The 24,607-nt window shown below is 41.8% G+C and overlaps 1 protein-coding gene across 3 annotated transcripts in view; it reads left to right on the top strand.

Moving 5' to 3' along the window:
* Aldh18a1 (aldehyde dehydrogenase 18 family member A1) overlaps positions 1–24,607 on the top strand; it is a 40,881-nt gene that overhangs the window by 12,333 nt on the left and 3,941 nt on the right. For 2 of the 3 annotated variants that reach the window (XM_078035113.1, XM_078035159.1), the window contains 13 exons: positions 2,995–3,144; positions 3,235–3,339; positions 6,684–6,842; positions 7,241–7,331; positions 9,924–10,048; positions 11,387–11,531; positions 12,206–12,279; positions 14,043–14,136; positions 16,657–16,877; positions 18,923–19,060; positions 21,283–21,478; positions 21,565–21,686; positions 23,873–24,059. In XM_078035113.1, coding sequence (XP_077891239.1) covers positions 2,995–3,144; positions 3,235–3,339; positions 6,684–6,842; positions 7,241–7,331; positions 9,924–10,048; positions 11,387–11,531; positions 12,206–12,279; positions 14,043–14,136; positions 16,657–16,877; positions 18,923–19,060; positions 21,283–21,478; positions 21,565–21,686; positions 23,873–24,059 — 1,807 coding nt within the window. The remainder of the gene's footprint in view (positions 1–2,994; positions 3,145–3,234; positions 3,340–6,683; positions 6,843–7,240; positions 7,332–9,923; positions 10,049–11,386; positions 11,532–12,205; positions 12,280–14,042; positions 14,137–16,656; positions 16,878–18,922; positions 19,061–21,282; positions 21,479–21,564; positions 21,687–23,872; positions 24,060–24,607) is intronic. The other variant, XM_078035153.1, reaches the window with a different exon arrangement.

The following is a 24,607-nucleotide window of genomic DNA, read 5'->3' on the forward strand; positions in this document are numbered from 1 at the left end:
AAAAGGGCCAGGGATATGGCTCAGTGGTTAAGTGCCCCAATACAAAACAACAACAACAAAATCTTTCCTGAGGAATTGGTATTAGGAAACTGTGGAATTGGTATTAGGAAACTGCTAACCTAAAATTTGATGGAATTTTCTTATATTTGCTGTACCAGGAAGTTATCAAAAGCGCCACCTGGATTGAGTCCATCAGATCAGTTCATTTTAACAAATATTTATCAACAAATATCTTAGTCCATTTTATGCTGATATAACAAAATACCACAGATCAGATCATTTATAATACATAAATTTATTTGGCCAGTGGTCCTGGAGGCTGGGAAATCTTAAGGTCAGGAGACAACATCTGGGAGGGCTTGTTGCTGCACTGTTTTATCGTGGAAGGGCAAAGAGAGCAAGAAATTGAACATGCCGCTTCAAGCCCTTTAATAATTGCATTAATCCATTCGTGGTGTTGGAACATTTCGTGACTCCCAACACTGTTGCATAGAGTTTCCACAGCATATGCTTTGGGGAAGGAGGGAACATTCAAGTCATAACAGGGAACTACATTGAGGCTCTGTTATGTCTCTGCCCCAGGGAAGCCAGAACCGGGACTCCCCAAACAGTTCCATAGTAGTTCAAGGCAGTAAATATCCAAATGAGTGAACCTGAATAACAGTGAGTGACAGGTCCAGAGATGGGAAAGTCAGATGAGAGTGTGGTTGTTGTTGGGGCTTCTTACAAGGCACTCAGCGTGAGCCTTGATGGCTGGTCGAGTTTGTGCCGATGAAGGGGAAAAGTTCCACACTGCTGAATGCACAGTGTGACTGGTGTCCCTGGGGTTTTATAGCCTTGTGATTCTGGGGAAGAGAAACTCTCTAAAAGTGGATTCCAGGTGGAAGACAGAGGGACCAGGGAAGAGGTGAGCTTAGAAGTATGGATGGTGGGTTCTTCAAGGGGAATGGAAAATATAGGTCAGTCATTCCAACAGGCAGGGCTCTGGAGTAAGTAGGGGAGTTTGGGTTCGGTCTCAAAAGCAGATTGAAGATTTTGAGCAGAGAAGAAACTTGATGAAAATGATAAAGGTTTACTTAGGCTATCAGTTCCCCTTTTAGGGTCACCTAGGACCTCATGGAAGCACTCTAGCAATCAGAACAGTGCCTGGTATGGAGAGTCAATTCTTTAGTCCAAATCATCCGATCATGTTAGAAGGACTCAGGAGCCAACTTAAGGTGGCTTCCAATGGCCAAAGAGGGGATAGTTTGAACTTCAAAAATGGTAATTTCTGTAATACAATGAAATATTTTTTAGAAGTTTATACTTTAAAAATTTATTGGTCATCTTTCGAGGGTGCTAGAGAACTTACTGAATATTTTGAAAATAGGTAAGTACAGGGAAAGTCACACATGTGTCCTGCTTTTCATCAACAAACTACCTCAAGGTAACCAAATACCTGATGAAAGAGTTTCCTTTTATGAAAATATTCCAGCCCATGAATGAAAAGGAATTGGTTGGATTATAATATCAACATTTTGCAAATCCGAATGAAATAAAGGATCTTGGCAATGATCAGTAACAGCCTTATGTATATCCCCTTGATGTCTGTGTACACCTCAGTCCAAAGAGAATTAACTGAAAAAGGAGGGTAGGGTCTATACCTAATAGCATTCTACAAGAGCTACAGCTCAAATTTTTATTTTTATTTTTTATTTTTTTTTTTTGCTTTTGGTACTAGGAATTGAACCCAGGGGCACTTTGCCACTGAGCCACGACTCAGTCCTTTTTATTTTTATTTTGAGACAGTGTCTAAGTTGTTGAAGCTGGCTCTAACTTAAGATTCTCAGCCTTCCAAGGCACTGGAATTACAGGCCAGCTCAGAGCTCAGTGTTAAACAATACCATATGGACACAACTAGGAAAATGTAGGCTGGGCAGTCCTAAATCGTGAGCAACTCAGTTTAATAAAAAGCTGTGAAAGGGAGAAAATGACAGAGGGGAACCTCTGAACTGAGTAAGTCAAGAGGCATTTTACCTTCCTGCAATGTATGGGCTTAATTTGCATTTTAGTTTGAGCAAGCTAAAAAAAAAAAGTTGGGGAAATGCGAACACTGACTATTTGATATGAAGGAATTCATTAAAATGTTTTAGATGGTGGTAATAGTTTTATATGCATTCCTTGTCTTTTGATGACTACTACAAAGACATTTACAGAAATAACATGTAGGGCCTGAAATTTTTATTAATACAGTGGTGGGAGTATAGAGACGTTATTGGAGAGTAGGAAATTGGTCATGGGAGGTAGTTATTAAAACTGAGTGGTTGGAACATGAACGTGGATAATACCATTGTTACACCGCTTGGATTAAATATGAAATTTTCTAAGATTAAAAACTTAATGTTTTAAATCATGATTTGTTCCAGCTCTCAGTGAGTTCCTGAAACAGGCAAGAAGGTTGGAGCATTAGGAGTAATAGACAAGTTCGAAGTATTGACTCTGTTGCATCTTGAGTTTTTGTGTCTTTCATGTGGTTCTATCCCAGGTAGGACACAAAGTTGCCACAACTGGTTTTAGGCTGATTGCAGAGTAGGGTGAGTATCTGCTGTTGGCCTGTGCAGGGGTGACCCACAGAGATCAGATGTGCTCCAAGCATCACCTCATCTCTCCGGGTCTAGCCTTGGAATCTGAGAAGGTTCTACATTGCAGTCGCTCGCTTATCTCCTGCAGTAAGTAGGCCTTCTGCATTACAGACTTTCTGCCGATCTCATCCTATAGATGCCAAACCTAGATACATACCAGAATCCCCTTATAATGAATCTATCATTTCTGTCTGCCATCTACTGACCAGAAATTCAAAGTAGCATGTAGGAATCTGATTTTAGCAAGCAACTTGTGTGGTTTTTCCAGAGCCAGGCCAGTGCATTGGGATCCACTCTCATCCACCTTCCCTGGGTATCTCGTGAAGAAAGGAGAAAGTACAGTGACTTGTGTTTTTTCCGTCCTCAATGCCAGGTGTCAGTGCTGCAGAATCAGGGCCGAGAGATGATATTGGTAACCAGTGGAGCCGTAGCCTTTGGCAAGCAGCGCTTACGCCATGAGATCCTTTTGTCTCAAAGTGTGCGGCAGGCCCTCCACTCAGGGCAGAACCAGCTGAAAGAGATGGTGAGTGCTACTTCCCCAACCTAGTAACCTGAGTCCTCAGGTCTTCTTCCCTCATTCCCAGTCACACCTTGTCTAATTCATATGTTACAGGCAATTCCAGTCTTAGAGGCACGAGCCTGTGCAGCTGCGGGTCAGAGTGGGCTGATGGCCTTGTATGAGGCCATGTTTACCCAGTACAGCATCTGCGCCGCCCAGGTAAGAGGCTGGGCTTCTCCAGGGGTGTGGGACCTGTGAGGGTAGTTCTTATAAAGCTAGGGGCTTATGAGCAGGGCTCTGAAGCCAGATGTCATGGTAGTGTGAGCTTCACCTGCTCCCACCTGCTGCTTGGCACTTCTAGACAAAGTCTTTATGTCTGTGCCTTAATTTCCTTTTCTGAAAAATGAGGGTAATATCAGTATATACTTGAGGATGTTTGGAAGGGATCATTGAGAACATAGTACATTCTCAATAAGTGTTAGTTCTTATTATCTAGAACTACTACAAATGCAAATATTTCCAAACACAGGAAAGTTGGGATACCTACACTGGCCTCCTCTTTTACTTCAGGTGGCTTCTTTGTGACTACTTGTCTTTTTTCTTGATTCTTTATTGATGCATAATAATTGTACTTAATAGGAGAATTCATTTGAGACATATTTGTACTGGCATGTAATATGATTGAATCACTTTTATTCCCACAATCCTCCTCTTCTCCCTCCACCTGACCGTCCTGTACCCTGTTGTCCTCCCTTCTCTTTTCATAAGGTCCTTTTTTTACATTTTTCTCTCTCTAGCTTCCACATATGAGAGAAAAATAAGACTGGTTGCCTTTTATAATAGATATCTGTTAGGCATTGAAGGTAAATAAATACTGATCATTGGTTTGTCATTTGTTCATCAAATATTGAGCACCTATGGTACACCAAGCACTCTAATATGCATTGGGAATGCTGTGATGAACAAATCAGACATGGTTCTAGTCCTCATGGGATGTTCAGTTATTTATTAATAATATTTAAATAGTAATAATAATACTACTTTTTTCTACATTATTTCAGAAAATTTTACCTAAATTACCTGATTTTTTTTTTTTAGTTTTACCTTTAATTAACTTTATAGCTTCACACTAAAGAGAAACATTTAGTAGTAGTTGCTTCACAATCAATGGGGGGGAAAAAATCTTAATTCCCCAAATTATTTTCAAACTCCTATGCTGCCTGTGATCCTACTATTTATAGGAATGTTATTTTACATAGTTGATATTATTATATATGCATTGTTTTGTTTTGCTTCTTCATTTCCTATTGCTTTTTCTGATTCTCCATCATTTTCATAGTTATCGTCCATGTTCTGATGTTACACCAGTGTGTCCTTGAGTAAGTGATTTGAAACAGAAGGTTGTGGCCATGTTCTCCCTAGTCTAATGACAGTTTTAGTTTTCTGGCTTTTGTTTCTTTGAAAAGGGGTCTTGCTATTTTGTCAGGCTGGTTTCAAATTCATGTGCTCAAGTGGTCCTCCTGCACAGCTCTCCAAGTAGGTGAGGAAATAGGTCCAGAAGCTATACTTTGAGCTATTTTATTTTTTCCCAAAATTGATGCAAGAGTTTGTTTTTGTCCTGCTTTGTTTAAAATGACAGCCTTGAAAGTCACTGAGTATCAGTTATTGCATCAATATTGAGGTGCAAGAACTCTACTCCCTCCAGTTTCTAAGCACCAGTTCCTGGGCTGCCTCACTCACGCTTTTGCCTACCCCCCCACCACACAGTCTTAGCAATTGTTGCCCTTTCCACCTTATCCTGTGGTTTCTTATTTTCTTTATTAATCCTATATTAAAGTCCATTATTAGTGCCTTTGAAGATATATAGCAAGTTAGTTCCCAGGTTAAGGCTTAAACAAGTACAATGACTTATTTTTTCTTTGTAGAAATAAAACCAGGTTACACCTCAATGATTGCCCTGGTTGAAAAGCACAGATTGTTCCTGTTGGGCCTTCTTCTACCTTTGCAGTCAGATCCCTAGCCCCTGTCTGTGAAACTGTGACAGGTATTTTCCCTGGACCCTTAGACCTCTTCTCACACATGTTTATTTTTTGTTGTTGATTTTTCACCAGAATGTCCAGAATGTATATGTTCAGCTTTGACCCAGTTCTGTTTCCTACACAGCTAAACTTTTCTGAAAAGGAATTTATGATCTTTCCTTATAAATACCTGCTGCATTCTACCTTTCCCCAAGCAATCTCTCCCCACCCCACCCCCACTATCCCCAGTGGTGAGAGGATTGACTCCCGGGCCTCACACACACTAGGCAGTTGCTCCATACTAAGCTTCATCCCTAGCCTTTTTTTATTTCTCACTAACTTGCTGAGACTGGCCTCAGACTTTCGGTCCTCCTGCCTCATCCTCCTGAGTTGCTTGGGTTACAGGTGTGTGTACCTAGCTTCATCACTACTGCAAGGCCTGGCATTTCAGAGGTGCTTAGCAAATTTTTTGTCAAGTGAATGAGTAAATTGTTTCCCTTAGTCACATGCCACTCATTCTTTATCGCCTACACTTTACTTGTCATTGAGCTGCTGCTTTGTTGAGTTCTTCTCAGTTATCATGCCAGGCCCTGGGGCCATGTGACCATTTCTGTACCCTCCTTGCTTTCTGCCTTCAACCTTTCCTACTTCATCCTGCCTTATGTAGCAAGGGCCCTCTCCCTTAAATATTAGAGGGATTGTATTAAAACATTTATTCTTGAGCCTCAGGATTTGCCACTATTTAGATTCTTGCTGTCTTCCTCATTCACCTTTCTCTCCTGATAAACATTCCCTGATATCCTTGATTCCAGCTTTCCACCATCCTGTGAGTGCCTTAAGCCGACCCTGTCCCCTGCACTGACCCTATTCCCTGCACCAAGTTGTGTCTCGCTTCTCTGTCATCATTTTTTAAAATATTTTTTTAGTTGTAGATGGACACAATATTTTTATCTTATTATTTATTTTTATGTGGTGCTGAGGATCTAACCCAGTGCCTCACATGTGCCAGGCAGGCGTTCTACCACTGAGCCACAACCCTAGCCCCTCATAAACCTCTCAAACTAATCCCACATACTCAAACACAGACTTTCTTAACTCCTGTAATGTTCTCACTTAGAGCAACATATCCTGTTCCATTTGGTCTAATACATTTTTCAGAGCTGGGTGAACGATTCATTTACTCATTCACCAATTAGGTAAATTACTGCTGTGGCCAGGCCCTAAATAAGATGCTAGGACACAGAGATATTTCAAAATTTAATGGACAGTCATTACCCATCCCATATCCTCGTAGATTCATAAATGTTCCTAATTTTATAAATAGATGAGATTTTGTAGCATCCTTAAATCTTACAGGTGATTGTAACTTCTTTTGCTCTCTAAAATATCGATTGCGCACCCTAAGGTGTGTGTTTCATTCTGATCTGTATGGTGTCCCCTACTCTTAGTATCTTTTTAAATGCCATTCCTGGGAAGTTCATCATGCTCTTCCCTGCTGCATTTTTTTAAAATGTACTTAATCCCTTTAATCTATTTAATCCTTAGATTTTAGTGACCAACTTGGATTTCCACGATGAGCAGAAACGCCGGAACCTCAATGGGACCCTTCATGAGCTCCTCCGGATGAACATCGTCCCCATTGTCAACACAAATGATGCTGTTGTCCCCCCAGCTGAACCCAACAGTGATCTCCAGGGGGTAAATGTGGGTAGAGTATTCCTAAGGGTTGAGCATGCTGAAGACACTAATGCATGCTATGCTGCATGGACTAACACTACCAGTTTGGCTTGAGCAAGATGGCAGAAGTGGGAGAGAAGCTGGCATCCGCAGAGCAATAGCTGCAAAAGCCAGGGTGAGGTGCTGTAGAGACTTAGATGGTACTGTGAGCATGGCTTCTGTATTTCTGTGGCTAGAAGTCTGCATGTGTGGAAAAGGGGTCATCAGTAGGTATTGTGTTTTGCAGACAAAGGGGCCTGCAAGAGCTGTCACCTGTGTATTTGGGGTCGTTGGTTTTGCCTGCCAGAGCCTTGCTGGATGCTTTTGTGAATTTCTTTTTGGACTGCATGGCTTACTCACTCATGACTTTCCTCCTTGCATTCTAGGTTATTAGTGTTAAAGATAATGATAGCCTGGCTGCCCGCCTGGCTGTGGAAATGAAAACTGACCTGTTGATTGTTCTTTCAGATGTAGAAGGTACACAGCGATGCCATTGTCTTTTATCTGCATGTGGGAGCAATGAGTTTTCCTCCTTGTTGGAGTCCTTCTGATCTTTTTATTTTTACTATGGGCCATTATTTTCTGAGCCATATGGTCTAACAAAGGGATTTTATGACTCAAAAGAGGGTGGGCAAGTTTGAGAGATACCGTTTGAGTGCTGAAATACTATTTCCAGGTGCTTTCAGTTTCCCTTTTTTATAATAGCTTTATAGAAATGTAATTCACATACCAAACAATTCACCTATTTAAATTTTGCAGTTCAACACCTTCGTTATATTCACACAGTTGTGCAGTCATCACCACAATCGATTGTAGAATATATTCATCACCCCGACAAGAAACCTCACACCCATCTGCAGTCACCCCCACCTCCCCACCACTTCCTTCCACACTCTCAAGCCCTCAACAAACTCCAGTCTACTTTCTGTCTCTGAATTTATCTGTTATTAACACTCTATATAAATGGAATCATACACTGTGTGGTCCTTTGTGAGTGGCTTCTTTCACTGAGCATAATGTTTTCAAGGTTCATTCATGTTGTAGTATCATGTTAATTAACTTTCCATCACTGTGACAAAATTCTGGAGAAAATCAACTTAAGGAAAGATTTATTTTGGCTCATAGTCTCAGAAAATTCAGTCCATGCTTGACTGCCTCTATTGCTTTTAGGCCTGTGGCAAGGGAGAACAACATGGTGGGGAACATTGGTGGAACAAAGCTATTCACTTCATTCTGATGAGGAACCAGAGTGAGGAAAGAAGGGGCCAGAGATGAGAGATACCTTTCAAGTGCATGCAGTGACCCTCTTTCTATAACTAGGCCCCACTTCCTAACGTTTCTGCCATCTTCTAATAGCTCATTAAATTATCAGTTCATAAGTGGACTAATTCATTCATGAGGTCAGAATTCTCATCAGCCTGTCATTTCTCAGAGGCCGCACCTCTTCACAATGCTGCATTAGGGTCCAAGCCTTCAATACATGAGCTCTGGGGGACATTTAAGATCTAAGCCTTAACAAGTATGAATTAATCAGACATAACTTTCCTAGCCTTGCATTTTAATATACAACCTGGGTAACACCACATGATGTACAAACCACAAGAATAGGATCCTAATTAGAATAAGTTATGCTTCATGTGTTTATAATATGCCAAAATACATTCTACTGTCATGTATAGCTAAAAAAAAATAAAAAATTAAGTTCGAATCAGTTAAATAGTATACCCAAGTCATACAGCAAGTGTTTGGCTAAGGCAAGTTTCCAATGTAAGTCTATACTGTTGGAAAATCATTCACCCTTCTCTCCTTTACTACCTGGAAAGGTAAAGGATGAGAGTTTATGAGGTCATTATGAACCAGTTTGAACTCGACTGTAGTAAACTGTTCTGATGCAGCTTCAAATATCTCCAGACTTAATGAATCTAATTGATTGTCCCTCAAATGTTGATTCTTAAAATAATGTCAGAATTTTAAATATGCTGTTGGTGAGGTCAAGAGGCTGCTGCAAGGGAGAGAAAGGAGTGGGCACGATTCCAAAACAGTAGGAGCTCCTGCATGCCTGGTTCGTTTGTCTTAGAACTGTCCAGTCTTTCCCATACTATTACATGAAACCTAACAGCCAGCCTCGCGGTCCTAGCCTGTTATCTCATAGCACTGTAGTTTTTGGTAGAACCAAGCTTGGGATCCTAAAGAGCCGTGGGGTGGCAGCTGAGCTAACAGGCTGTGCAGGCTTACTCTTCTTTTTCCTGTATTTGCTGCTCTTTCTTTACACTGCTTTGTTCTATGCTGGACACTGATTTCCTCACACCCCCAGAAAGGTTGTATATATAACAGGGTTGTTTTGTATATCTGGGATAAATGAGGGGAGAGGTATACCATGACACAGAAAAAGCAGTGATTTAGAGTCCAAATGTCACCACCTGAAGTCTCTTTTGCCCTCAGCCATGGGCACTGCCTTTCTACCCATGTCCCCCCTAGGTCCTGAGTTGACTTCGTTTTCTCTCCACCTTTTTTTTTTTCCTTCCAAGGCTGGTACTCCTTTTCAAATTGTGGGAGTTTTTAACCTGTATTGTATATGTATAACCTTTCACATAACTAGTTTATATCACCTTACTCAATTACATATGTTTTATGGTGATAAATCCAGAGTGAATGCTGAGAGTCATGAGCTCTCTTGCTGATTCAATCCAACCTCAAAAACTACTCACTTATAAAATGGGGAGGATAAATTAGTGCCTATTTCAGAGGGTACAATCAGAGTTAATGAGTTCCTATTTCACATTCCTTCCTGCTTGGAAACAGTCATGTTAAATAGTGTATAGCTGCCACACTGTTTCTGAAGGAGCCCCTCTTCTTTTTCAGTTATGTCCTTGAGGTATAGCATGATAAAAATAGCGATGGCAGAGGGAAGACACTTCCTAATGGAGTCTGAGCAAGGCCAATAAATTGTGTGCCAAGGGTACAAGAAAGTACAGTAGTTTTCTAGATTAGTAGCTGGTCCTGGGAGGCCTGTCTGGGGGACACACACTTCCATCAAAGCAGTATTATTGACTCTTGTCCACTTTTTAGGCCTCTTTGACAGCCCCCCAGGGTCAGATGATGCAAAGCTCATTGATATATTTTATCCTGGAGACCAGCAGTCTGTGACATTTGGAACCAAGTCTAGAGTAGGGATGGGCGGCATGGAAGCCAAGGTAAGAATTGGGCCTTAACACTCTGTACAACAGTTGTTTTTTTGTTTTGGGTACCGGGGATGGAACCCAGGAACACTCCACTACTAAGCCACATTCCAAGCCTTATTCTGTATTTTATTTAGAGACAGGGGCTCACTGAGTTTCTTGGCACCTTGCTTTTTGCTAAGGCTGGCTATGAATTCATGATCCTCCTGCCTCAGCCTCCCAAACCTCTGGGATTACAGGCGTGTACCACTGTGCCCAGCTGACAACAGCAATTGTAAAGCTAAAACAGTACTTTTTCTTTATAATTTTAAAATTATTTGAAGGCTAATGGTTCAGATACCAGGCACATACACATAAATACATATTTATCACTGGGAGCTGTAGCTCACACTTATATCCCAGCAACTTAGGAAGCTGAGGCAGGAAGAGCACAAATTTGAAGCCAACAGTAACAGCTTAGCAAGACCCTGCCTCAAAATAAAAAAATTTCTTAAAAAGGGCTGAGGACGTGACTCAGTGAAAGAGTGCCCTTGGGTTCATTACCCAGTACTACAAAAAATTTTTTTTTCATTTATCTGAATATGGATAAATAGATAATGAGTATTGTATACCTATGTTTAATCATGTCTATATGCATCTTTTTTTATTAAGATTATATAAACATTGGGCTGGGTTTGTGGCTCAGAGGTAGAGCGCTTGCCTAGCATGCGTGAGGCACTGGGTTCAATCCTTAGCACCACATAAAATAAAAAATAAAGATATTATGTTCACCTATAACTAAAAAAAATAAAACAAAAGATTATATAAACAATGTGTTCATTTGTAAACTCCTTGAAGGCAAGGCCTATATAATTGTCACAATTCATAAATCTTCTACTATTATCGTCTCAAATATTTTTAATGTTATTTTTCAAAATTTTTCTCTCCCATTAACTGTTCTAAGAAGTTATGCCATAAAGGCACAGCATCATATGTAGCAATGACAGAGATAAGGATAAGAGCCTGTTTGCAAAAACTAACTCTGGTCAATTTACTGGCTGTGCACTGAGCTGTTGCTAAGCTGAGGCATAAGAAGTTAAAACCCAGAAATTACCATTCCACTACCAGAGAGTCTCAAAGACAGAATGTGCTTAAAAGAAAGAATAGGTTACTACTTCTTCAGACAACATGTGCCAGGATTGGGCTAGGGAGAGAACATGGGCAGCATGTGTTTCCAGAGGTTCTGAGCTATTGAAAACATTCCTGCGTTTACTTAAGTTGCTCAGTGTCAAATTGTGTTTGATATATTTTTAAAGGCTTAAAGTGAATGTGGTAGGTCTGAATTTTATCTTTGACTCTAACCTGTCCCATTAGGTGAAAGCAGCCCTCTGGGCTTTGCAAGGTGGCACTTCTGTTGTTATTGCCAATGGAACCCACCCAAAGGTGTCTGGACATGTCATCACAGACATCGTGGAGGGAAAGAAAGTTGGCACCTTTTTTTCAGAAGTAAAGCCTGCAGGTAAGTAGTTCTTTATAAGGTCCCGAAGCTGGTAGATTGTAGCTAGTGACACCCCAGCTGAGATGGGACTGAAGTGTAGTCTATCACTCTAGGACTACAGATCACAAAATCATATAATCGGTGTGCTAATATTATGAAATCTGCTGCTGTTTTAAACACGTTTTGCAAAATTGGGTTTTCCTGTTTTTGTTTTGTAAAATTCTGTCTATCCTGCCTAGTTGGCTTCCTATTCTCTCAAAAATCACTACGTTAAAGAATATACACTTCCATTTTTTCAAGAAACATGAATGCAGTGGATATCAGGTAGTAACAAGCACTAGAGATGTAAAGATGCATAAGAATGGCATGTGTTCTCCAGTGTTCACATTGGGTAGAATTACCTTATAATCTGCACTTACAAATACAAATACCTGAGAAAATAAAAAGCCAAAATGGAATTGGAAGGAACTCTAAAACACCTAAAGCATATTGTCTACCCCAGAAATATAGGCAAGTTCCTGTGTCTATACCAGAGTTACTTTGGCACATTCCTTTGCCCTTTTATGGTCATGGTGATCCCACATGTGAAGCAAGCACACCAGGACACCAGGGTTTCCTTCTGCATGTGATGAGCCTGATCTGGGAAAGTGAGAACCAAGCTGACCGCAATCTGATGTTTGCATGTGTTCTTACAGGCCCGACTGTTGAGCAGCAGGGCGAAATGGCTCGATCTGGAGGAAGGACGTTGGCCACATTAGAACCTGAGCAGGTAGTAACCTCAGCTGATGGTTTTGTTAGTTTTTCAGTGTGAGTCTTGCTGTACTGTTTGCACAACAGTCAAGCTTGCTGACCCCCCTGTATTCCTAGTGTCCATGCAGTTTTCCAAATTGTAAGTCTGATTCAGATTCACTCTGCCTTTTTTCTTTAAATTTATTTCCCTTTTGTGTTTTGTTGGCTGAGGCCTAGGGTAGCTTTACAACATTATGATGTTTTGATTGAAAGTATGAAAATGATGACATGGGGATGGTCATATAATAGCAGGAAAATGTAGGAAAGTTCTCCATACCCATTCCCAATCACCAACCTTACCTGGGAGATGGAAGCTTGAGACTGCTCCATAGTTGGCGCCCTGCCCAGTCTACAATGAATCAGGCCTGAATGAATCTCAGTAGCATACTGAGGCTGGACATGGAAAGGACATGGAAAGGCAGACAGGTACAAGCCCAGGGCCGGCTCCCTAGGACTATATTATTGAGGATGGTTTTGAGAGTGATATATGTAAGTTTCTTCTGGGAAACATGTTGACCTGAGAAAGAAGAATTTAAAATAATTACAAGTACAAAACAGAAAGCAAAGGAGGAGCCTATCTTCTCTCTCAAACTACTTCTCTCAGCTCTCAGTGATCACCACATTTGCCACATTTTCCAGTCTGGTAGGCAAAGATTGGAGTCTCTTCAAGCACCTAGGATTGGAGTTTTTCCCCTTCAACTTATTACATCAAATAACTGACAAGAAAGAAAAGCCAGCCAGGCATGGTGTTGCATGCCTATAATCCTAGTGGCTTAGGAGGCCGAGGCAAGAGGATCACAAGTTCCAGACTAGCTCCAGCAACTCAGCGAGGCCCTAAGCAACTTAGCAAGATCCTGTCCGAAAATAAGCAAAAAGGGTCAGGGGCTTGGTTAAATGCCTCTGTTCAATCCCTAGTACCAAAAAAGAAAAGAAAAAAGCCAGATATGAAAAATTACCTGGGAAGTAAACTATCTAGTGAAATTAAATCTGTAAAGATGTATCATCAGGGGCTGGGGATGTGGCTCAAGCGGAAGCGCGCTTGCCTGGCATGTGGGTTCGATCCTCAGCACCACATACAAACAAAGATGTTGTGTCCGCCAAAAACAAAAATAAATATTAAAAAATTCTCTCTCTCTCTTTCTCTCTCTCTCTCTCTCTCTCTCTCTCTCTCTCTCTCTCTCTCTCTCTCTTTAAAAAAAAAAAAAGATGTATCATCAGGACTGGGGTTGCGGCTCAGTGATAGAGCACTTGGCTAGCACATGGGAGGCACTGGATTCCATCTTTAGCACCACATTAAAAAAATAAGTTTAAAAAAAAAAGATGTATCATCAGAGTGCCTGCCCCTTTCTCATGGATAAATTCTATAATTCTTCCTGCAACCTCCTCCAACACTGGACCATGACTCACTAATTTAATCATGAGTAGTGGTAAAAGAGTGGGAAGTAAAGGGGAAGTGAGGGCTGGGGATATAGTTCAGTTGGTAGAGTGCTTGCCTTGCATGCACAAGGCCCTGGGTTCAATTCCCAGTACCACACACTCCAAAAAAAAAGGAGAGTGAGGGAAGGTTGGAAAAATTAGGGGAGCAGTGTTGGGAAATGAATGGTGGGAAGGAGGATTTCAGCCAGTGCTGACCCTGGCTTCAGGGCAAGGACAGACATTCCTAAAGAGTAGATTTAAAAACTGGTGTATGTTCTTCTTGGATTAACATATCTATTGGGTTTCTTACATTTGCCTTTCTTCTAGAGAGCAGAAATTATCCACCATCTGGCAGATCTGTTGACAGACCAGCGGGATGAGATCCTGTTGGCCAACAAAAAAGACCTAGAGGAGGCAGAGGGTAAGGAGTCATGCGAGAGGAGGGAGGGGGGCAGGTATTCATTCTCGTTATTGCTGTTCTTTGTTTTACCAGTAACTCTTAGGTGTGCCTAAAAGTAAGATTGTTATAGAAGCAATTACATATTGTGCATCATTTTATGGAGGTTGTATGGCTAGAACTGGTTAGGTTTTTTTCAAACTACTCTTAGTATTCCTCCCTCTTCCCCATGTATTTCAGTAAGACTCCCAAAAGGACTTTTCCTGTTTTCCAGAGATCACATGAGTGTGGCTTTTATGGTGATTTCAGGCCCGGATAAGGAGAATGAGAAACCCTGTGCTTTAGATATTCAGCTAATAACCAGCGGTTATTGAGGCCTTTGTATATTAGCAGGTGCTGTGCTAAGGGTTTGACCAACAGAATTGCCTTTATTCTTCACAACATAATATGTCTGAAGGAGCTGCTCTTTGTCATCTCCATTTTATAGAGGAGGAATCAAAGCTCAAAGAAGCTGTCACTTTCCCAAAGCCATATGGCCACCAACGGACCTGGGATTCCAACACAGATGGAGTGTACAAATAAGAGAGTCATAGAAATAGTTGGTTCAGACTCTGATGAGAGATGAGTTGTCTCTTGGTTCATTTTCGCTTGAATAAGTGAATCTTCACTTAAACATCCATATGAATGGTGTTCCCATCAAAGAAACCTTGCAGGGCTTCTCAGCCTCCCTGTCCTTCCTTTACAACACTTTTAAAGCATTGTTTCAGAATTTCCTCTAGAGATTGCTTGTAGTTTTTCAAATGTTCATAGTATTGGAAAGTCACAGAATGGATTTTAAGAAATGGAGGAAATCTTTGATAATGCCCAATTCTTTTAACTTTAACTAGTAAAGTAGTTAAGACCCACAAAGGTTAAAGCTGTTGCTCAGGATCACTCAGCTGCTTGGTGGTCTTGGGCTTCTAACCCCAATAATATCTCTGGAAACGCACACAGGTGCACACCTGCAATCCTAGCAACTAGGGAGGCTGAGAGACAAGGATCATTTCCAGCCTGGGCAATGTAGCAAGACCCTGTCACAAAATAAAAACTAAAAAGGACTAGGAAGTAGCAGATAGTAGTTCAGTGGTAGAGTATCCTTAGGTTTAATCCCCAGCACCCCCCAACAAATTTTTTTAAAAAGAACAGAGTCCTGGGTATACATGAGCATGGTAATCCCCTTTGACTCAGTAATCCTAATTCATGGAATTGATCCTAAGAAAATATTTCAAGAGGAGAGAACAGCTCTGTATGTAAAGATTCTTGGAGAAGGATTATTTATTACACTGAAAAACTGGAAACACCCCAAGTGTCTAATTGCATAGGCTTCATTCAGTACATTAAGCTGTATCAACTCAGTGGAATATTTAGTATTGACTAAAATGATAATTTTTACAACATGGAAAACATACTGGCATTGTGAAGCAAAAAACCTAGAATGTAATGTTTAACATGTACTGTAATTAAAACTTGTTTTTAATCACATGTAAAAAATAAAAGAAAGTAAAGAAAATTGATTGCTATTCACAGTATAACTGATTTGTAGAATGGTTTAATTTTTTTCTTAAGGTTGGTTCCTCCTCTCCAAAGTAGAAATATTTTATTATTTTCACCTTGATGTGTGTGACTATTAAAGATAAAGGAAATTTTTTCATAAACAAACATTAACCACAGTAATTAATTTGTTATATGTGATTCCAAATGGTTTTCCCAAGCATATAAACGTGTGTGTGTGTGTGTGTGTGTGTGTGTGTGTGTGAGAGAGAGAGAGAGAGAGAATGAATCACACTATACATACTGTTGTATTTAAAGAAAATTCTGTGTATGAACCTACCATAATTTTAACTTTATTTTAGAAGAAAATATTTTCATTGTTTCTGGTTATAAAAATAGTTCCCTCATTATAGAAAACTAAAATACAGAAAGATAAAATAGGGATCATCACTGTTCTTGCTGCCTTCTGGGGGTCTCCCTGTGCACACATAGAGATACACTGTTTGATAAATAGGAGTGTTTCAGCTGGGGATGCATTTCTTCAATCCCTTGTAACAATAAAACAAAAAGGAGTGTATCATACATGCTGTTACAGTTTGCCTTTTTTACAAACTGTACCCTAGGTAACTTTCCATGTCAGTTAGCACATGTTTATTATTTATGGTAACTGCATTGTAGCCCGTTGTTTGCATTTTTAGGTGGAATGCACTTTCTTGCTATTATAAAAGGATATTGTACATATCCTTATCATATGTAGGCTTGCTCACACAAATGACAAATTTCTGAAACTAGGATTGCTGGCACAAAGAGTATTGATGCATGCACCTTTACATGATGATATGTACTGCCACACTGCCCCCTGGAGAAGCCATGTAAACTGTATGCCACACATGTGACATTGCACAGAAACAGACATGATCAATGTCACATGTTCAGTAAAACTCAAGACATGTCAGTTGGTGGCTGCAGCCTGCAGATCTGCTACTTCATCGCATATCCCTGTCACCTTTTCAGGGAGACTTGCAGCCCCTCTGCTAAAGCGTCTAAGCCTCTCCACATCTAAACTGAACAGCCTGGCCATCGGACTACGGCAAATCGCAGCTTCCTCGCAGGACAGTGTGGGACGTGTTTTACGCAGGACCCGAATTGCCAAAAACCTGGAACTAGAGCAAGTGACAGTCCCAATTGGTGTTCTACTGGTGATCTTTGAATCTCGCCCCGACTGTCTACCCCAGGTGCGTGACAAAGGCCTTGCCAATGGGGGTGAGGGTTGGAGGAAGCACGTGTTTTCAGTACTGGAGACAAGTTTCCCAAACATAATTTGTGTGTGTGTGGAGGGTTTTATGGGACCCGCCCCCACCCAAAAAGATAACTTTTGAGATGTCCAAGATTTATGTCCTTGATTGTTCTGGTAACCCCAAAGTAGGTATTCAGAGGTTCATTTTACAGTTGAGGAAACCAAACCTTATAAAAGCTCATGTTCCTGTGGCACTTGTAAGAGAACAGCTGTTACTGGAGCCCAGAGCAACCCACTGTATAACAATGCGAGAGGAATTTCCAAAGATGTTAGCTCATGGGGCACTTTGTTCTCTGACCGAAGGCTCCTGCTAGCCTGCTGTGATCTATTATTCTGATAGCTGGCCTTGCCCATGTGAAGGCCCTCGTTATCAGTGACACACATGTCTTCCTGTGGGTATACCTCCTAGAAAAAGAACTTCCAGTAGTTAATGGAAACTGGAATATAAGTCTTTAAGGAAAGTTCAGAAAGTGGCCATGCTGGGAAACACAAGGTGGCATTAGAGAGCAGCCTCACTTGATTTTAATTCTCCCAGAAATCTGAAATGTTTCCCCACTGGATGGTCAGCAGTATGATACCAGCTCTTTTTTCACCCTACCCCCAAAGTCTCCAAGGGAAATTCTAATTTAAGACAAAAAACCAATACCTATATGTATAAAATATTAGGGACCAGGGGGATCCAGATATTCTGTGGAGGGTACTCTCTGACATGACCTCAATTTGGTATTTAATTCGCTCATCAGAGTCCTCCAAGTCACGGAGGATACCACCCCTCTGTTCTGTGAACAGAACAGTGGTGACCGCATAACTCACCTGTGATATTAGAAATGGGTCCCAAGTCTTTGTGAACTGTGTTCACCAAGTGTCTCTGCTTCTTCTCTTCTACACAGCTAGTTTTTTATAAAAAGTAAGCTTTCCTCTCACTGAGGCTCCCCACCTGGGATCTTAACCTGTATGGTAACACAGACTCAATGAATCCTTAAAATTATATACAGAATGCCCCATGTCAGTGCATTTATCTAGAGAAAGTTTACATAACTTTATTAAGGACCTATGAGCAACATAAGCAAATAAAAATGGTTTAAGAACCATTAATCTGGGCTGGGGTTGGGCTCAGAGGTAGAGCACTGGCCTACCATGCGTGAGCACTGGGTACGATTCTCAGTACCACATAAAAATAAAAAGAAGATATGTGTTCACCTATAACTAAAAAATAAATATTTAAAAAAAGGAACACCTAATCTGGAAATTAACATGGTCAGACAAGTTTTTTAGTAAAGTGCCTTCCTGCTTTCCCTACAAAAGCAGGAAGATTTTCATTCATTCCATGAGAATTCAGAATATTAAGCTTCAGGCTTAGGATGATCAGGTCAGTGTCATCAACTCTGCTTTAATAAAGAAGCTACCCTCCTCCTGGATGCCCTAACTTCCTACCCAGACCCCAAACAGTATGTGCTCAGCAGTCTCTGCTGTTGCTGTCTGAGGTTGGCAGGAGCTCTGGTCTTCTCTGAGGTTCCTAGCTTGAGCCATTTAGAGCCCTCAGAACAATTCCAGAGCTGAGGTGCTGCCCAACCTCAGCTTGAGTCAGATGGAGCAAGCATTTCCCTGCAGAGCCAGCTAAGCACACAGTTCTTCACAGTAGCCAGAGTTGGGAGGCGGGCTGAGTGACTGGTCTCTGAACTCAGGCTGCATTGCTGGTGGTGCTAGGGAGGCCTTATCATCTGGTTCCTAAGATCCAGGTGATTTGGCTCTGAAGTCACCACCTCAGGATGGCTCCCAGCCCTGCCTTTTATAAATTACACGACCTCGGAGAGTCACCGGGCTCTCTAGACTTAAGTATAAAGTGACATAAAACAGGTATTTAATTCGCTCAGATGTGAAAATGAGAGCATAGCTCTGAAATGAAGTGCTCCAAAATATGTTAACATTACTGTCACTCTTGTTTTTTCCCTTTGATCCCCTGCTCTCCCCTTTGGTCTGAAGGTGGCAGCCTTGGCTATTGCAAGTGGTAATGGCTTATTACTCAAAGGAGGAAAGGAGGCTGCACACAGCAACCGGATTCTCCACCTCCTGACGCAGGAGGCCCTCTCAATCCATGGAGTCAAAGAGGCCGTACAGCTGGTAGGTCCCTGGAAATGATCCAGGTGAGGCCGTGTCAGATCGGTGGGAGTTTGAAGCAAAGCTTGGGCCCCATGGGGGCAAGACACTACTATAGGAGGCTTGATCAGAGTTGGAGCAGGTGCTGTGAGCTTGCAGACATTTGGCCGTTACAGTGGCTGGATAGACTAGGTAGACTGCCAGTGGCTTGGAAAGGCCACTCCCATCAGATGTGTCCTGGCACTCCTGGTTTCCAAGAATGTCAATTAGCCCTCTTTGTTTGGCTCATGGAGAATACCAGTCCTAGAGTGTGAGGCCCCCGTTCTTCTCATTGCTGTAATGTAAGTCAGATGAGATACATATGTCATAAACTGTCATGCAGCATGTAAGAATGAGATCATGCTATTATCACTACCATCATCATTTTAACCAACCATTGTCTCCCTCTCCTCAGATATCAAATGAAGTTTGACAGTAATTGCTATAATTCATTGAGTACCTACTGTGTGTAAGGTACTTTTTATCTATTATCTTTTTTAATCCTCACAACAACCCTATAAGGAAATTATCATTCATTATTAGGCCTGTTTTCTAGATTGGAAAAAAGCAGACTCAGAAGTAAAGGAATTGACACAGAGCACCCAGTCTATGATAGAGTAAATTTGGGGACTGGGTTGTGGCTCAGTGGTATAGAGTACTTGCCTAGCACGTGTGAGGCACTGGGTTTGATCCTTAGCACCACATAAAAATGAATATATACAAAAATATATTGTGTCCATTTACCACTAAAAAAATATATATATACGAAAAAAAATTTGGACTGAGACCACCTCCAGATCCTTCCCTCTATCCATCAAGACCCCCTTGTTCCAATATCCCTGGGTTCTGTTGGCCACTGGAAGAATGTCTGCAGACCTGCTGCATTGCGTGCTCAAGAATGAGAATCTAGGTTTGTCTTACCGCAAATAGATAGGTGGAAAGAACACAGTTCCCAACTCTAGCACATCTTGATCTAGATCGATTCCCTCCCTCTTTTCCTGTTGATGTGTAACATACATGCAGTAATATATATATCCTGTTATGAACAACTCTGTGACTTGATCCATACATGTACACATACATGACCTCCAGATGTAGCACACTCCCCAAGATCTCAGAAGGCTCTCTGAGATTCCCAATTACTATCCTCAATTCCCAATTACTCTCAGCACAAGGTAACCACTTTTTTTTTTTAACTTCTGTCACATTTAATTACTTTTACCTATTCTTGAACTTCATAAAAATGGAGTCATCTAAAATGCTCTTTTATGTTGTGTGTCTTTTGTTCATCGTTATCTCCTTGACTTTCATCCACATCATTGCACCAAGCAGCAGTCTCCCCTCCTTATAGCTGTGTATTCCATTTACGTACATATACTACAGTGCGTCCTTTCTTCTGTTGATGAATATTTGGGTGCTTTCCAGTTGGGGCTATGCAGAATAAAGTTGCTGGGAGTATTCTGGTACATATACATTTATGTTTTTGTTGTAACGTGATCAGTTGGATGGGGTTAAAAATCAAGAAGAGAAAGCAAAATGCCCATTAATCTCAGTGTCCTGACACAAGCTCTTTATAATGAGTCCAGTCAGCATGCCAGCAGAAAGGTTATCTGCAAAAGTCCCAGAGACCTGTGGCTTCCTAGCAAGACACAGCATTTCCTCAGAGCAGCCACTTCCTTTAATGACCCTCCTAGCCTGGCACCCTCTGTACCACCTTTAATTTCCACAGATAGCATAGTACCACCTCTGGCATCTAAAAAATTATGTGCTCTGTATTATGGCTGTTGTGGCCTACTCCTGCTTTCCCTATAAGACTCTGAGCTCTGTAAGGCACAGATTGTTTGCTGCGTGCTTTGTAACAGAGAATGTAGCTCCAGGTCTGTAGTTTTTGCTGGACAGTATTTCAATTCCCATGATCAGATATTTAAGCTTCTTTTCAGAGTAAGTTTTCCCAGCACCTGGTTTGGTTCTCAGGGTATGCAGACATTTATGTAGAAAAAGGGAAGCTGCTAGGCTAGGATTGTGGCTTAGCAGTAGAGAGCTTAGCACATGCAAAGCCCTGGGAACCCTCAACACCACATACAAATAAATAAAATAAAGGTATTGTGTCCAACTACAACTAAAAAAAATTTTTTAAAGTGGGGGAGGGGGCTGCTATTCCTATATTTTGTGTGGCTAGACAATGTCTGTCTTTATCTTACTTTCAGGTGAATACCAGAGAAGAAGTTGAAGATCTTTGCCGCCTAGACAAATTGATAGATCTGATCATTCCACGTGGCTCTTCCCAGCTGGTCAGAGACATTCAGAAAGCTGCCAAGGGGATACCAGTGATGGGACACAGTGAAGGGATCTGCCACCTGTATGTGGATTCAGAGGCCAGTGTGGATAAGGTCACAAGACTGGGTGAGCCGGATTGGGTCTCCTGTGTGGTGAGGGTGCCATAGTTGTGGATCACATTAATTAGAAGTAATTCTTTACTCCTCTTGCAGTCAGAGACTCTAAATGTGAATACCCAGCCGCCTGTAATGCTTTGGAGACTTTGTTAATCCACCGGGATCTGCTGAGAACACCGTTATTTGACCAGATCATTGACATGCTAAGAGTGGAACAGGTAAGCAGACCCACAGGACTAGTACGTTACCTCCCGTTCATGGGCCAGACCAGGACCAACTGCCATACCATTTAAGTCAATTTAGGAAACAGTACTTTTGAGTCAGTGCTATGTCTAAAGTGGTATGCTAAGTACAATGGTGAGTAAACTAACCCTGCCCTCCTGCAGCCCAGTGGATGGACCAGACCTCTGCACAGGTAGCTATATTACAAAGTGCTGTGTTCCGTGCCGAGATAAAGACAGACCACATGGTAGTGTGCTGAGTAGACACTTTTTAGCGACCTTTTATTCAATGGCAAAGTTTAAAGTTTGTTTATATTCTTTTTTGGATTTGATTTGAAAAGGTCATGCAGAAATGTTTCCAAACCAAAACTTTGTATATATTCACACACCCACATGTCTTCAGTTACCAATAATGATATTTGGAGTCAACAATTTGTATAGTGTCCTCTCTGGATTATGTTCCTATCTTGTCGTTAAGGTTAGAAACAAACCAAATCCAGTAATTTTCAAATATAAATTTATACTGTGTCCTAAATTCATGATTGCAAAGTAATGGAAATTCTCAAGGCGAATGGGCAATCTGTTAAACTTCCTGCATGGATGCATTTCAGCTTTGATAGCCAGTGTCATGGTGCTCTTTCAGAATTGCATAAGCTTGCACAGCCGGAGGGAAGGTGCCTGCTGGCCTCGGTGGCTTTGACCCTGACGTGTCTCTTCCTTCCATTTGCTGAAAAGGGAGATTCCAATCTGTTTATAAATGTGGCATGGTCCCAGTTAGAACCTGAAAGGATTGTTTTGAAAATGAAAATGCACCCTACAAAGTAAAGGGGAGTTAGATCACATGATAGTCGTGTTACAGTGCTTACTTTACATTAGTGGACTGTTTGATTGGATGCCTATGGATGCCAAGCACCACAGTGATTTGGATAGACCACAGGAAACACTCCTTTGGCCAGGACTAAATCCTCCTGGTCTTTATGTGGACAGACCCTTGATACCTTAAGTCATCAAAAATGAGGATTGCCTTGAATCTCCTAAAACCCAGATGAGTCCATGTGTATACTTCCTGCAGCACCTTTATATGCAGGCAGCAAACCCAATGGGGTGACTTGCTCAAGCTCAGGGCTCCTGTATCTGATGAACATGGTTTGACCCAGTCCTGGAGGACAAGGGGTCCCAGATAGAAAACCATGGCAAGACCTCAGGAGCAGTGAGAACAAGACAGATACTACTATTATAACAGGAGCCAAGGCAAGAGCCTGGCCCTGGAGAGTCAGAGTATGTACCCTGTCCCAGGTGGTCTCTGAGAACAAGGCCTAAGTGGGATCAGACTTGTCCTGGGACTTTAGTGACCAGCCTCGGAGCCTTACATTCTACTAACCAAGAGCAGAATTAGTGCCAGAACCTGGGGCAGAGACTGACCCAGTCAGAAATCCAATAGAGAAGCTGGGCACAGTGGCTCATGTCTGTAATCCCAGGGGCTCGGGAGGCTGAGGCAGGAGGATCACAAGTCCAAAGCCAGCCTCAGCGAGAGCTAGGTGCTAAGCCACTCAGTGAGACCCTGTCTCTAAATAAAATACAAAATAAGCCTGGGGATGTGGCTCAGTAGTTGAGTGCTGCCCCTGAGTTCAATCCCTGGTACCAAAAAAAAAGAAAGAAAGAAATACAACAGGTAACCATAGTTTGCAGTACCAACAGAACCCGAATGCTGCTTACCTCTAAAGCAAAGCCACCCACCCAGGCTTCTCCAGGGTGCAGTGAATGGAAATGTGTATGTGATGCCTCCCTCTCTCCATACAAGTTCCAGGCCTAGTTCCCACATTGCAGGGAAGGATTATTATAGTTAAGTGCTCAATTTAGTAAAATGTCAGAAGTTAAGGGCTTGTGTCCATAACCCATTCAGTGCCTTGCACACTCTTAACACTTAAATGTTCCCTACTTAAATCCCTGCTCTAACCTTTCTCAAGGGCCCTTTGCTGGCAAGTGGCCAGTCAGGCCTTCTGAAAGCAGAGCTTGCAGGGCGGGAAGGCAGAGCCACGTCTGTCCTCCAGGCCCCATTGCTGCTTGGGCTGTGATTTTTCCAGGCTCTGTGATGTTGCACAGACTCATCCTGCTATTTGATCTTATTGCTTGCTTATTTTTATTGTTTTTACATTGTAGTCCCTGCCCTTGCTCTATTCCAGGTGAAAATTCATGCAGGGCCCAAGTTTGCCTCCTATCTGACCTTTAGTCCTTCAGAAGTGAAGTCACTTCGAACAGAGTATGGGGACCTGGAATTGTGCATTGAAGTGGTGGACAGCGTCCAGGAAGCCATTGACCACATCCACAAGTATGGCAGCTCCCACACGGATGTCATCGTCACAGAGAATGGTCAGTGTGTGGGTGCTTCAGGCATATGGTGTCTGCTTTATCCCCTTTGATCTCCAGGTGGTCCTGCTCCTCTCATCCCTGGCTCTACAGAAAAACAATCCACAGACTAATAATAATCCTTGCACAGGCTGCATTTGGGGTGCGCTGAGTGCTTTCACATCTGTTAGCTTGTTGCTTTGTCACAGTGGCCCAGTTGGCAGGGGGCAGGGCAGAGATGATCAGCTCTGGTTTAAAGACTGCTTACCCTGTTTCAGAGGCATTATTGTTAAATCCATGCAACCATTCTACCAGGTAGTTAAGAGAAACTCATTTTGCAGCTGAAGAAGAAATCTGGGCCCACTCATTCATTCAGTCCACAAATAACATTGAGAAATACTTCTAGGTGCTGGGCCTGGAGGCCCAGTGGTGAAGGGACTTGTATGACTCCCTGAGCAATTCATAGCTAGTTTATTGGGGATCATAACCACACTGCCAGTAATGACAGCTAGGCATTGGGATGAGTGCACGCAGGTGCCAACTCAGTTCATCGTATCAAGACCTTGTGAGCC

Source organism: Ictidomys tridecemlineatus, chromosome 1 (assembly GCF_052094955.1).
Source record: "Ictidomys tridecemlineatus isolate mIctTri1 chromosome 1, mIctTri1.hap1, whole genome shotgun sequence".
Classification (NCBI taxonomy): Eukaryota; Metazoa; Chordata; class Mammalia; order Rodentia; family Sciuridae; genus Ictidomys; species Ictidomys tridecemlineatus.